Source organism: Marmota monax, unplaced genomic scaffold (genome assembly GCF_021218885.2).
Source record: "Marmota monax isolate L192 unplaced genomic scaffold, Marmota_monax_Labrador192_F-V1.1 WCK01_AAM20220418_F8-fsc00012, whole genome shotgun sequence".
In the NCBI taxonomy this organism is placed as follows: domain Eukaryota; kingdom Metazoa; phylum Chordata; class Mammalia; order Rodentia; family Sciuridae; genus Marmota; species Marmota monax.
Genome location: NW_026695227.1, coordinates 6,707,116 through 6,721,889, shown reverse-complemented (window position 1 = coordinate 6,721,889; position 14,774 = coordinate 6,707,116). Strand labels below are relative to the sequence as shown.

The 14,774-nt window shown below is 34.8% G+C and overlaps 1 protein-coding gene across 3 annotated transcripts in view; it reads right to left on the bottom strand.

Moving 5' to 3' along the window:
• Nucleotides 1-14,774, bottom strand: part of Pik3c2g (phosphatidylinositol-4-phosphate 3-kinase catalytic subunit type 2 gamma) — a 385,322-nt gene that overhangs the window by 119,514 nt on the left and 251,034 nt on the right. For all 3 annotated transcript variants that reach the window (XM_058576231.1, XM_058576230.1, XM_058576232.1), the window contains 5 exons: nucleotides 14,439-14,619; nucleotides 11,893-12,000; nucleotides 6,170-6,262; nucleotides 4,600-4,729; nucleotides 1,233-1,369 (listed from right to left, as the gene is read on the bottom strand). In XM_058576231.1, the coding sequence (XP_058432214.1) occupies nucleotides 1,233-1,369; nucleotides 4,600-4,729; nucleotides 6,170-6,262; nucleotides 11,893-12,000; nucleotides 14,439-14,619 (649 nt within the window). The remainder of the gene's footprint in view (nucleotides 1-1,232; nucleotides 1,370-4,599; nucleotides 4,730-6,169; nucleotides 6,263-11,892; nucleotides 12,001-14,438; nucleotides 14,620-14,774) is intronic.

Below are 14,774 nucleotides of genomic sequence, written 5' to 3'. Positions count from 1 at the left end.
TTAGGAACATGCATCACGTTCATCAACTTTGTGTGACCATGAGGGGTTGGTTGTGTAAAGGTTACAAGTATCCCAGAATAGCATGGACAACTTGCTGGAGTGGAAGTCTGTGACACTGAAATACATGCCAGGACACTTGGATTGCTTAGTTCCAGGGCTCTCAAGTGCCTGATCAAGTCAATTATTTGTCTGTCTAGAATTTCTTCACCTACAAAATGAAGATAGTAACATATGTCCTCTACATGGTAGTTGTGTAAAGCAAATGTATGTGGATACACTTCAGAGCATTGATGAGAGCTGTGTGTGCAAAAATCAAGTTAAAATTTTAGGAATAGTTAAAAGGCATATTTTAAGATAATCTCATCTCATTATTTGTTATTTGGCACCTAAAACCCTGCTTTTTGCTTCCCTTCAAGTTCATTGTGGTATGGAACAGAGGAATTCCTCAGTCTCCTTAGCATGGCCCATGCTGGATAGAGTGAGCAATCATCCCTGTTTGCCCAGAACTGAAAAGTCTCCCAGAATGAGAGGATGTCAGTGCCCAGGGCAGTTCTGACCAAATTAACATTGGCCGGTATTACAATTTTAGGTCAATTAGTGCTCTGGGTTACCAAATTGTACAAGTTCATGAGTTGGTAAGTAGAACTAGGCCTGACTCTAGTCACACTCAACTTTCATTCAGGAGCCTAGTATAGAGCAGAAACTGCACAACTGTACATTATAGACCAGGTGTCAAAGTACTATAAACTGGGAGCAAAATGTTTGCAGTACATTTTGTAAAGTACACACACACACACACACACACACACACAATTATGCATTCTACAAACCATCACAAGAATGATAGAAAAGCAGAGCAAGTAAGGAAGTATCTAGCAAAGGAGGCGTGGTTATTTATAGAAATTAGAGATTGTGTACAAACAGTGGAAATTACTTGAAGGAGGTAGTTTCAAGGGGCCATCATCTTGGGTGAAATTGTTGTAAGAGAGGCAGCTGAGCAAAGAGATGTTTTATTAATGGCTAGGAATTTCACTGAGAATGAAAACCAAACATAGAAATGTTTTATCTCGTTAATATGTCATTTAAACTGTGTCATTATTATGAGACTGATGATGAGGGAATTAGAACTCAAGGTGTACTTAATTTACTTTCCCATGAATCTGAATACCTAATGAACCAAAGCATATTTTTATTTAAGCACATTACTTAAAATTAGTTGCAGCAGGACAGACCTTGTCATAATCGGCCTTTAAGTGGTTGTGCTGGCTGAACCACTTTTTGATGGTGTTTTCTTTCAGGGGTCCTATTAGCCCAGAATGGCGATGGATCTTTGCCAGGGTGATAGCATCAGGCACCATCTGTATCAGTCCTGGTGGATTAGAAAAAAGAGATTAAGGAAATGGTTCTTTCTTCCCAGGATGAGGGAGATTTAGAAAATATGTCTTGATCTATGTAACCGCAACAATAGTTGTCAGAACTATTTGGATTACCCTTTTCCTTTCAAAGACTTCTCTTTTGCAGAAGCCTATCTGGATGGGCTCCTTGTAATTGTACCTAAATCCCAGGGATCAGTTGGAGTTGGATCAGATCTATCAAAACAATTTCAATATTTTTTGTAGAATTATGGTAGAGAGCCAATCTAGGCGATCTCTCAGAGTCCCCACTGAATCAACAGAAGAGAAGATTAGGTGTCATGACTGGGACACCCATTGCCCTGTAAGGGAGGACATTTGAGCTTATATGACCAAAATATTTCTGCCTTAAGTGAACCCAATGCAAATCTCCATAAACAACATTTAAAATATATTATAAAAGTCAATGTTCATATTAATAACAGTTAAATGTTACATTTCTGCTAGGAAAGAGAATATTTTCAGTAAACACATGGAAGCCACCTGCTCCTTCCTTTCCAGTTCACATTAGAGAGAAACTATAAGAAGGAATTTTTTAAGGGAAGCATGTGTTGATTGAACTTAAGTAGGACCTTTGCTCCAGTGGCCAAGGTTTTCTGCATTGTGCACCAGAGGTTATTAGCATGTAAATATTTTCAAGGCTTCTAATTTTCAGTGTATACAGAATAGCAATTAAAACTCAGTGCTTAAAATTCTCCCAAGACAAATGTCCCAAAATACCCCTCAGTGCAGAGTTTTATAAATAAAATCATTGAAAGAAATTAAAATACAGAGTTCTCATTTCCATAATCTGCACAAGTGTAAGAGCTGCAAACTCAAATGCCCAGAGGGACCAGGGACACAGATATAACTGTACAAATAGAGAGATGATTGAGTTTTAAAAATTAAATATTTTTTGAACAGCACATACTCAATATCAATCTTGGAACCTGACGAAGAACATAACCTAATCTTCTAAAAATGACATTTGTTTTAATCTCTATTTTTCTTCAAGAAGTGTTTTATTGGTGTCATGTCCTATACAATCTGATATTCATAGAAGCTTGTCAGTAGAAGGTGGGGGGGCTTGTTTGTTTTATGCCCAACTTTGGGCAAGTCTACAGTAATATTTTGCTGAATCCTTTTATAAACTTGAAGAGGTTTTTGTCACAATTACATTCTGTGATTATAAACAGATCTGAGTGGATGGAATTGAAGAATTCCATTGGGATCAGTGATTTATTAAGGAAAGGTGATCTGGGTTACATTAAAAAGCTCAGCCTGGCTCATTTGGCTTTATTTTTACTTCTTTAGAATATTAGGATATGAAAGAATTAGGTCCCTGATGTGAGAAAAGGGAGGTCAAAACTTAAGAAATAACAATCTCACAGTAACAATAAAAAAAATTTTTTTGAACTAAAGCTTTAGAATGGGTCCAGAGTTGGGACATTGGGCATGGAAACAAGAGTTCTACTATCAGAATCAAAATAATTTGGTGGTATGACTTATTATTGAGCCACTTTGAGGTATTGGGTTGCAAGTAAAGGTAGCTTGAAGGCCCTTCTATCCTTCGTATTCAAGTCTCAAGTCACAGTTGACCTTGAGTCTGTTGGTGAGCCCTCAGGAACTGAGGAATAAGGCAGTGGTAGCTCTTTGGGGTTGATTGACAGGTTTAAACTGTAGCTCTGTTTGAATTTTAAAAAATTAACTACACAGAGTAGGTCCCTTGTGCAGGGATATGGTTTCAGCCTTCTGTTTACACACATGTATGTATCTGTTATAATTCATACAGCTTATAATGAATTCTAAATGGCCGTGTTCTTATGTAAAAGTGATTATGATATATTAGGAATTGTTTCTTCAATTTAGCATGATTGTAACTAAGAACAACTTTCATCTGATGCTTTGGTCATAATTTGGGTGTACATTATTTCACTGAAAATGAAACTATGTTTCCTTATTAATTTATTGGCTTTTATAAAGGAAAAGCAAAAAGTGTTCACAGTTTGCATGTGTGACCATTTTTGAGTTGATATTATATCTTCTCAAAAGTCTTAGAAATTAGAATTTTCAGTTCTGTTCTAAATATATAAAATTTATGTTAACATTAAGGTAGTAACTGTGTTTGTTTAGAATGAGTAGACTTTTCTATTACAGATGGTACCTGACTTATGATGATTTGACTTAGATTTACCTAATTTACAATGGTGCAAAAGTTATATGCATTCAGTAGAAAACATTACTTCCAATTTTCAATTTTGGTCTTTTCCTGGGTTAGCTATATATAGTACAGTACTCTCTTGTGATGCTGGGCAGAGACAGTGAGACATAACTCCCAGTCAGCCACATAATCACAAAGATGTACAACAGATACTCTGTGGTGCATTGTGCTGATGAAGTATATTTGGTAGGTTAGGTGTGTTAAATGCATTTTTGACACACTACACTTTCACCTTATGATGGCTTTATCAGTGCATAACTCCATTCTAAGTCAAGAAGCATCTATATTACCTAAGGAAATAAGAAAAAAATGAGTTCATAGTGTAGCTAAATGTTTTCTTCTTTTGGTACCAGTGATTAAACTCAGGGGCACATGACCACTGAGCCATATCCCCAGCCTTGTTTTGTGTTAAAGACAGGGTCTCACTGAGTTGCTTAGTGCCTCACTTTTGCTGAGGCTGATTTTGAACTCAAGATCCTCCTGCTTCAGCCTCCTGATACGCTGGGATTACAGGCATGTGCCACTGTGCCCAGCTATAGCCAACTTCTTAAAACACTAAAAAGAACATCACAATTAACATTTGGATTTGAAAAGGTCCAATTACTATTTAAAAGCATGTTACGCTTTATATAAATTTTGGCTTATCAGTTTTGAAATTTCTTCTTTTTTTGGGGGGGATACTGGGGATTAAACCCAGGGGTACTTTACCACTGAGCTACATCCCCAGCCTTTTTTGTTTTTTATTTCGACAAAGGGTCTTGCTAAATTGCTTAAAGCCTTGTCAAGTTGCTATGGCTGGCTTTAAATTTGCAATCTGCCTGCCTCAGCCTCCAGAGAAAATTCTTTTAGAAACGAAGAATTTGTATAGTTCTTTGGATTTTTGAATTTGTAGTCTAAAATGAAAGCTGTAGAAAGTTTTGTGGCATATTATCAGTGAATGTGTGAGATGAATAATGTAAGTTGACTCATTTTTTAATCTATACTGACCTTGGTTTTTTCCTGTGGATAGACATCTATAAATGATCATTTGCATATCTAGGCCCTCCTGCAGCCAAATGTTGTCCATCACTTGAATAATCTGCAGAACAAGCATATCCTGGCGAAGATCATCTCCAGCCTGTTAGAAACAAAATTATAGACTCTGAGTTTCTCCTTGAGTTCCATTAAAAGCATTCAAATATGGTATATGTCATTTCTTTTCCTGGATACATTTCCAGCCTGACTTAGACTGTTTTCACGTGTTTTATTAGCACTAAAAGTACCTTATGTTTCTGATAGAATATCAAAGAAAACAAAAACTTCCCTTAACATGATTGCAGAAGCCACCAAATTAGAAGGGCTGCTTGGAATGTTGTTCCTGATAATAATATTTCCATTTATTATCTGTGTGTGATTTCTAAGATTCAAAGTCTAGTGAAGAGAGGGTGAACAGATGTTTACCCAAATTTCAAATTTCACCAAGAGATCTGTTTCTAAGTGAAGATCATCTGGTAATGCATAAGCTTATGCACTGATACACAGTCAGAAAACGAAGTGTTTTTGACTTAGTAAATAGTACACGCATGATTCAGCAGATTGTGTCAATGATTTCTCTTGCTATAAGGCAGTTAGTTTTTGGAGAGAGCTATCTTTGATAATAATAAGAAATGATGAAGGGGTGATTTTTCCAGCAAAGGTGAAGGAATTGCAGTATGTCCAAAGGGGAAGGATAGTACCATGCTCTCAAAGAAATAAACAGTTTGATTCTGAAAATGTTTTCTAAATGATACACAGAAAATCTTGACAAGATGGGAGTTTGTGGAGTTTTTTCCTTTCTGAAAATACAGCGTTGAGACCCACAAACAATTGAGGTTACAAAGGTCAAAGCAGAAATGTAGGCATGATAATCCTCATTCTTAAAAATAGACAGTCAGAATCCACCAAAGATTCACTCTGAGACCTTGTTGAATAATTGACTAAATTAGCTGGATGATTGGCAGTCTTACTTGTTACCTAACAGCTTTCTCGTTAGTCCTTCTTTCCTACCAGTCTATAACTCTGGTACTCCCTTTTATTCTTTTTTTCCCTATGGCATTTATGATGAGAACTGAACCTGTACCTACTTCCTTTGTATTTGCAAAAAATAAAATGATCCAATTTATTAAAACAAGCAAGTACTTTCAGATAAAAATCATATGTTAAATTAATTGACATCATTTGTGTTACCACTAATTGTGATTCTAATTCAGTGTCAAGGCCAAAAGAAAACTTTCCTCTTAAGGGCTAACCATATACTCCACTTTCTGTGCACCTAAAAAGTAATCACATACTTTCATTTATTAAAGTATATTCTTAAGTTCTGCACTGAAAGTTCTCTGGCTTTGAGCCAGTAATATTTGATTTATTGCCAATCATACTTTGGCATGTATTATAATTTTGTAAAAAGGCAGAATCTAAAATAATTGAGAAATCTCTGTTGTTGCCAGAGGAAAATAGCTGTAATCATTTCTTTTTGTGAGTAATAAATCAATAGTTCTGCTTATAGAATCAATTTGATGTTTTGGAAGGGGTGCAGTACCTTGAAAATAATGCTGATGTTATTGCCCATTGGATTAGCATTGATGAAAGTAATCTTCAATGGCAGAGCATTAGATGTGAAATATGAACATGCCTATAGGAAGACAAGAAGAGAAAAATGGTGAGTGGAATAAAGCAAACATAATCATCTTTCCTGTAATCATAATCCTCTGCATTATTTAGTATAAGAACAAATAAAACACAAATAAGTAATTTTTACACTTTGGAATAGAGAAACATATTTATTAAAAACAAGCAAACTTTAGTCTAACAATCGATTCCTTTATAGCAGTCCACTTTTCTATAAAGTTTTGCATTTTGCAGCTTCAGTTACCTTTAGTTAACCATGGTCTGAAAATATTAAAAGGACACATTCCAGAAAGAAATATTTTTAAGTTTGAAACTACATACCATTCAGAGTAGTGGGATGAAATCTTACATCATGCCACTCCATCATTCCCAGTATGTGAATGATTCACATACATTCATTTTTGCAGTACATTCCCATTGTATATGCTACCTGCCTGTTAGTTAGTTAGTAGCCTGTTTGATTTTTTAAATCGACCTTTGCAGTATAGACAGTGCTTGTGTTCAAGTAACCCTCATTTTGTTTATTAATTACCCCAATATATGTAAGTGGTGATGCTGGCAATTCTATTACAGTGTATTGATGCTGGCAGTTTTATTACAGCGTATTGTTATGATTGTTCTATTTTATTATTAGTTATTGTTATTAATCTCTTATTATGCCTCATTTACAGATTAAACTTTTTCATAGGTAAGTATAAGAGAAAGTATAGTATATGTAGGGTTTAATACATCTGTGAGTTCAGGCATTCACTGGGGGTCTTGGAACATACTTTTGTATCTCATACATACAGATATATGAGCTAATGCATATAAAATACCTTACACCGTGCCTGACACTAATCAAGTACTTTTAAATTTTAATACATTTCTTTTTTAAGTTTTTTAATATTTATTTTTCAGTTTTCAGTGGACACAACATCTTTATTTTATTTTATGTGGTGCAGAGGATCGAACCCAGCGCCCCGTGCATGCCAGGTGAGCGAGTTACCGCTTGAGCCACATCCCCAACCCTAATACATTTCTTTGTTGTTGTTGTTGTTGTTGTTATTTCAGTTTGAAACTGAGAAGCCATATTTTCAGCAGGTTGTAAATCTTCAACTACAGTTTTTCTTCACTGAGCATCAATAGTGTTATATTTAAGGTTTAAGTAAACTAGGAAGTATGTAGGTATTGTGTTTGTACTAGTTGGTTAATAGGTAAATGTTAAAATTGCTATATTTTTTGATTTTTAAAATTTTAATTGGTTATATATGACAGCAGAATGCATTACAATTCATATTACACATATAGAGTACAATTTTTCATATCTCTGGTTATACACAAAGTAGAGTCACACCATTCCTGTCTTCATACATGTACTTAGGGTAATGATGTCCATTTCATTCTACCATCTTTCCTTCCTCTCCTTTTCAAACCCTTTGCCCCATCTAGAGTTCATCAAATTCTCCCATTATCCCATGTCCCCATCCCCACTCCACCCCACCATTATGAATCAGCAGCCTTAAATCAGAGAAAAAATTAAGCATTTGTTTTTTGGGGGATTGGCTGACTTCACTTAGCATTATATTCTCCAACTCCATCCATTTACCTGCAAATGCCATTATTTTATTCTCTTTTAATGCTGAATAATATTTCATTGTGTATATATATCACATTTTCTTTATCCATTCATCTAATGAAGGACATCTAGGTTGGTTCCACAGTTTAGCTATTGTGAATTGTGCTGCTATAAACAAAATTATTTCTGTCCTACAGCACACTTTAAGGAAACACAGATACAGAGTTAAGAAAGACTTGAATTCAAATCTGAGCTCTGTAACTCATTATTTGTGTGACTTCAAGTAAGTTACTAAATGTGTTTGTATTCCACTGTAAAAATGGAGATGACAATGCTTATCTCCCACATTTTTGTAATATATGAGCTAGTTGATATAAAATACCCTCACTGTGCCTGTCACTAGTCAGATACTTTGAAAGAAAAATACATTTCTTTCCCATTTGTTAATGAACATTTTGTTTATGATTGACAGCATAACACATATTTGTTTTCCTCATTTCTTTCAGTTACATTTTGAATTTTCATTTTCTGCCTTACAATATTGATTACTTTACATTCTTCTTATTGAGGATTTTCCTTTCATTTTATTACAGTTGTTTGAGTGTTGAAAGGTTGTTTGTGTTTGGACTCCTAGGAGTTCATGTTGAAAGTGAAGAGTTAAATCAATACAAAAGCAAGGAAAGGGATTTGATGCTTTCAATTTATCAACTTAGTAAAATACGACATCAATACACATTGAAGGATCAGTTCAAATGTCATTATCTTTAAGATATCTGACATAGATATAAACTCAGAGGAAAGGATCTATTGCTTAACTTTCTTCTCAACCTAAATCTAACCTAATCCCTGAGAAAGTATAACCCCTTGCTTAGTGAATCAATTTTGAGTTTTTGAGTTCCATGGGTGAGACTGCTTGTTAAACATGAATTTCGGGCTATGAGAATCAATTAATTAGGGACCACATGATCCTGTCATGGAATAGAGTTCAGAAATTCCATATGAGGCAAAAAGTGAGTCTAGATTAGGAATTTTCAAACCCTTTACTCCAATTTGGGGGGATCTCTTTCAGGAATTCCAAGTCTAGGGGTAGACAAAAGTGAAAGGGAAACTGAGTCAGGGCTTAGCCCTCCTCTTCTTAACTATATCATCTACAGCAATTCTGTTTTCATTGTTTCATCCTTGGTTTGCACATGTATACTATTTTTTGAGGGTCATATCAAAAGTATTATACATTTAACAACTAATATGCACCAACAATTACTTATACTCTTACAGAAAAAAGCATCATATTCACCCTCAAAAAGCTTTCCATATTGATATAAAAGGATATACATATGCATTAAATGAAAATATTTCATAAGGCAATTTATTACAGTTGAATGAAAAAGCATTTGAAGAAGAAGGTATTTCCAAGGTGACCTGGATCTTGAAGACTGTGAGGAACATTAGCTTAGCAAATAGGCTAAACAAAATAAACCAAAAAAGGAGTTCTAAGTAGGGAAAGACAAGCAATGAGAAACTGTATCAGAGCAGAATTTAAAAATTGGATTGGGATAGCTACAGTCGAGAGACAGGAAAGAGTGCATCAGTTTTACAGAACTATTTTATAAAAATGATAAAATAGAAAAACTGCAATAGAGAAAGAGATTTGATATACATCTTAAAACAGTTGAAAAAAAAAAAGGGAAACCTATAACTAAATGAAATGGCTAGTTTTTGCTTTTCCAACAGTGGAGGAATCCCAAGTGGAGGAAGACTGTATTAAGTTATCCTCAACTCTCCCACTTGGTATATCTCTAAATAACTCATGGGAAATAGGAAATTGTCCATTGCGATTAGTGGTTCCTGGGAGAAACAAATTTGAGAATTCTTACAAAGTAGGCTTCACTCAAACCCAACCCTTGCCTTCTGCCTTTGAAAACCATGTTTTAAGGATTGGGATGAGCCAGGTCTGAGAATTGCCTGGTGGTGACAAGACCCCTACTGGAGACTGCCATGCTTACTGCACTGTTGGGACCTCTCTTTAGTGTGACCCTTCAGTACATTGCAAGCTGAGGGCTATAATGACTATAAAGGCTCACACAGTCATCTGGCTTTCCTATTTGGTGCACTCCTAAGTCTCCTCCTCAGAATAGGTTCTCCAATGTACTCTAACTATACTTGAAGGCCTTCGATACTTAATGGCATTCAAAGGGTTTCTCACCAGGGTGAATTCTCTGCTGTATAATGGGGTGAGAGTTTTGATCACAAGTTTTCCATGCTTATTGCATTTGTAGAGCTTTTTGCCTATTTGAGTTTCTAACATAAAATAAGACTTTTATTCACCCAGAATGCTTTGTCATGGTGCATTCAAAAGGCTTTTCTCTGGTTTGGGTATGGATTTCCCAGAGTCAACATGATAAGAGTTGAATAAGATGTTTACTCTGATGGAAGGCCTTGCTGTGTTCATTGCAGTCATAAGCATTCTTATGAGTGTGGATTCTCTGATAGTCGATAAATTTTCTATCAGAACTGAGAACTGTAAGTTTTTTCATCTCATTCTTCAGGAGGATTGAAGGGCATATTAAAATGTGTCATAGGACAGTGTATCCCCCAATGTCTATTTATTGCTGTTCCCACAAGTGTAGAGTCTGTGCTGGCACAGCAGGTCAGAGCACCTGGTGCCAGGAAATGGCTCTGTGTGGGGCAACTTCTGAGCCTCAGGTAAGCCCTGCCAGCTGTAAGGTGCTGCAGGGAAAGAGTGTGGTCCTAGCCACAGAGTAAGGGATGGTGGCTTTCAGGATGGTGACTCTTGGCCCAGCCAGCTTACCTGGAACACTCAAGAGGCTCCCCATAGCATTAATACCCTCCACCCTCAAGTCACAAACAAGTTGAAACTCACGTGTAATTTTAATTGAAAAAACAAATCACTCTACTCCTTAAAACATACACACATTCAGACACACAAATCTTAGAAAGAAAAAGCAAAAACCAATACTGGACCTTGTGAGCCCTGTTATTTCTTCCTTGAAATGCTGAGTATTTATCTTTGGCATTAGTAAACACTACTAATGATTAAAAAGTCAAATAAATTTAAAGAATGTGTGATGATTTTGAATTTAGTCCAGGTATCTATGTCTCAGTGTATGGAATTTAATGCCTTATTTTTATTTTTCAAAATATGTTCATAAGCATATCAGGAAAATTTGTAGGATATCTTGGTAGTGACAGAGGCAAGAAGATGTTGGTATCAAGTTTTTAGCAAACCTGTTTGCATTTATACTAGCAATAGTCTAATTCTTCTCTAATTATTTTGTTTATTTTCTTGACTGATGATTTCCCTTAAAAATTATTCATTGTGAATGCATGATTCCTTAACCTCTTCACTTTGAAATCTCACTTATCAATAATTTCTTTATTAGTGTCTTTCTAGTCTCTGGTTTTTGAGAAGGAGGAAGTAAAACTTTACAGGAAAGAAGGAAAAATAAGTACAGTGATGGAGGATGTACCACATGACAGAGGATTAGGAAGAGAAAGCTTAGGAGGTTGTCAATCTGACAGTAACTAGGAAATGCTTTCCAGATATGAGTAAAATCACAAGTGTATGGCATACTGACATATGGGTACCAGTTAATTTTAAATTGAATAAAAATGGATGTCATGTAGTTAATAATTAACGTTAGTGTACTATACATGACCATATGCATAGTCTAAATAAAGCATGAAATTATAACCAACTTTCCCAGCTGGTCCATCCCTTAATGACTCAAAGGGAAATAGGGAATGGTCCATGCATGGGGATCACCAAATCAACCACTTTAAATGAATTAAATCAATTCAGTAAGAGAAGTACCTTTCTTAATTTTTCTTAAAAAATGAAAACAAAACAACAAATCATACAAGGCCAAGGAGATCCCAACTGGTCATAGTGTGTCAAATAGAGCAAGCACACACACAGTGTGGATTGGATTCAATTATTTTTTCTTTAAAATAATTGTAATGTCAATTTATGAATTCTTTATGTCATTCCAAAAAATATATGGTAAACTAAACAACACAAAACAGAAATATTCAATTTATCTACTAAGTTGACTTACATCACGATTAATCCCTTTTATACGTAGTGCAGGGTTCAGAGGAAGATGACAGCTATTGATGTCTTGAAAGAATTGTTCTAGTCTTCCAATCTCTTTCCTTAGTACCTCCTATGGAAAAAGTCATTTGAAAAAAAAAAAAACAAATATTTAAGAAACCAGACCCTTATTTTCAATTATAGTCTTCTTCTATTGGTTAAATAAACTCTTCCATTCAGAGACAGCATACTCAGATGACTTTCGAGCCAGGCAGGTGATGTAGTCATGTATCAGGAGGCAGTGGACTAAAGGAAATATTAGGGAAAAGGGGGAGCCAAGAATGCATGCCCTTTCTCAATGACTTAAAACTCAGTTAAAAGCAAATACCAATTAAAGAGCTATTCTGTTCAAACAAAACACAATGGGTTGGACTTGACCTGTGGCCCACCAATTTGCAACTCCTGCTTAAAGGAATTAGCAACATGATTCTTTTTTTTTCTGATAATTTTCTGAAATTTTAGTTTATAACTCTCAAGATTTATATTTAATAGTAATAGTGCATTTTAGGAAATATTCACATATATTAGTGACAATGACAATTGTACTATGTTGTCAGAAACATGTTTGAACAAATAGTTTACTAGATGCCAATTAGCATATTATTTATGCTTTATATGAAATTTAATATTAATAATCCCATTGGTACTCCACAGAAACTGTGGAAGGTCAGAGATCACAAATGACACATTTAGAATTGTGCATCCTTTAAAAAAGGTGGAAAACAATCACAATTAATCATAAAACAAAACTAAAAGCTTCTTTTAGTTCAATTTTGAATACTCCTTAAGGCCATTTGAAGATGAAGTTATCAGATTCATAATGTTTAAGTGACTGTCAAAAGTTTCTTAACTCTTACTCTTGGTTCACCAGCAAATAATAGAATCTGCTATTCCCAGAATCTAAAAAGAGCAAGGTGGAGATTGAAGTAAAATTTCACTATGGGAATTTTGTTTCTATCTTCTCTTCTTGCCTTATCTAGATTGGCCTTGCATGCTCAATATCCTGGAGGGGAATCTCTGACCTCTTTGTTTAAGTAAACTTTCTCCAATTTGTATAGTTATGTTAATTAAATGCTTTTTTTAAGTAGAAGAAAAAAAAACTATAAGTAATATAAATGGGGAGAAACTCTAAAGGCCTCCTTGACCTCTTGCTTTTTTTCTTCCTACTTTCATGTGAAGAGTTGTTTTCACAAAAGCTGTCAGTTAAGGCAAGAGAAATAGATTTGGATGGATATTGTCAGTATCACTCTGAAACTTGATGCAAATTGTCAAAAAAAAAGATACTAGGACTAATTAATTGTAGAGTCTACCACAATTATGTGAGGGATTTTCAAATATAAGCAATAAAAATCAAATTTATATACAGACTTCTGTAAATTTTAAACCAAATTATTTTACTTGCTATCAATCTTTTGTCCATCACTAGAAAACAATTAATGAGCTTGTATAGTAGTATGAGAAATTACAGAATTTTCAAAATTTGCATTGCCAATTATGTGATTATCTTCAAGTTTCTTCCTTTTAGCCAAATCTTGTATATCTCCCATTTGAAAATGAAATATTTGTGCTTTTTCTTTTCCATTTTCTCCTATGTAGGTGAAGTATCTTAGTTTCTGGCATTTCTATTAAATGAAGTGATTACCAGTAAGAAAAAATTCTGGGACACTTTGCAAATTACTGTTTTCATATCATTTGGTTGAACAATTTTGTTGATTTTAGACAGTGAGTGGAGAAAATCTGAGTTCCCTTGAGGACAAGACTCATGTTTTAGTCATATTTCTTCCTTTAACTTCAAGTCTGTAGTGAGTCCCCAATTGTTATTGAATAATGTTCCTCATACAATGGATGAATGTCCACCATCTCCCTGTATGTCAAATGTTGAACTTAAAGAGAACCTTACTTAATGGTCTGTATCAGGGAAGGGAACTATTGATGCAGATAATTAAAAAGAGCAAATGTTCTTCTATTAGACCAAAGAAAAGAATAGCAAGGTTTACTATTATAATCAGTGAGAAACACATAGTATTTTAACTATCATCTAAGATCTTTGTAAAAATATCACTATATGGAACACTATTAATTTGTTTCATTTAAGTCATTTTATATTTGTTTTGGAAAAAAAAGAAAACTTTTTTTTTCAAATATGGTTTTGGTTAGGGCAATGTTAGGAAAATCTACACCCACTATTTCTACCTTCTCTTATAAGTTGGAGCAGTGCTGCCGTTTTAAGATTGTCTCCAGGCTTTTGTGATTAAACTGCCTTTTAGTAGGTCTCTTCTTGTTCTGTCTGTGCCACATGGAACTTATATCACAAAACCATGTCCTGGGTGATAGAAATTAACTTTAGGAAAGTTCAGTGGAAAAGAAAAAAACTTGGTAAAAGTAATTAAATGTCTTATAATTAAGTATAGTCAAGGAATTTTTTTTCTAAGCTATGAAATTAAAATTTAATTGAACCAAACTTAAAAATAAAATAATTTTCACTACATTGAGATTGGTTTCTTAACAAACCTGTCTTCGAGGGTCACTGGCAGACTTGACTTTTTCTCCAATATCTCCCAGAATTTTGATGAGTTTCCTCTCCTTAGAAAACTCATCATTCAAGGCTTTTCCTGCACAGAATTGGAGAGCAGCCAACAGCTTCTGATACCAGCTTTTAAAATAAACTTCATTCTGTGCATCTTTTAGCAGCCTGAAGGAAAGAGAGAAAAAGAATTGTGGTATCTAAGGATGATTTTTTAACCACCAGCAGGAACATTAAGAGCATTTCAGACTAATCCGTATGGGTGGCTTTGGGCAGTTTAACAGCTAAGAACGGGAGAAAGGCTGTTTATTTGTGGGCAGTCA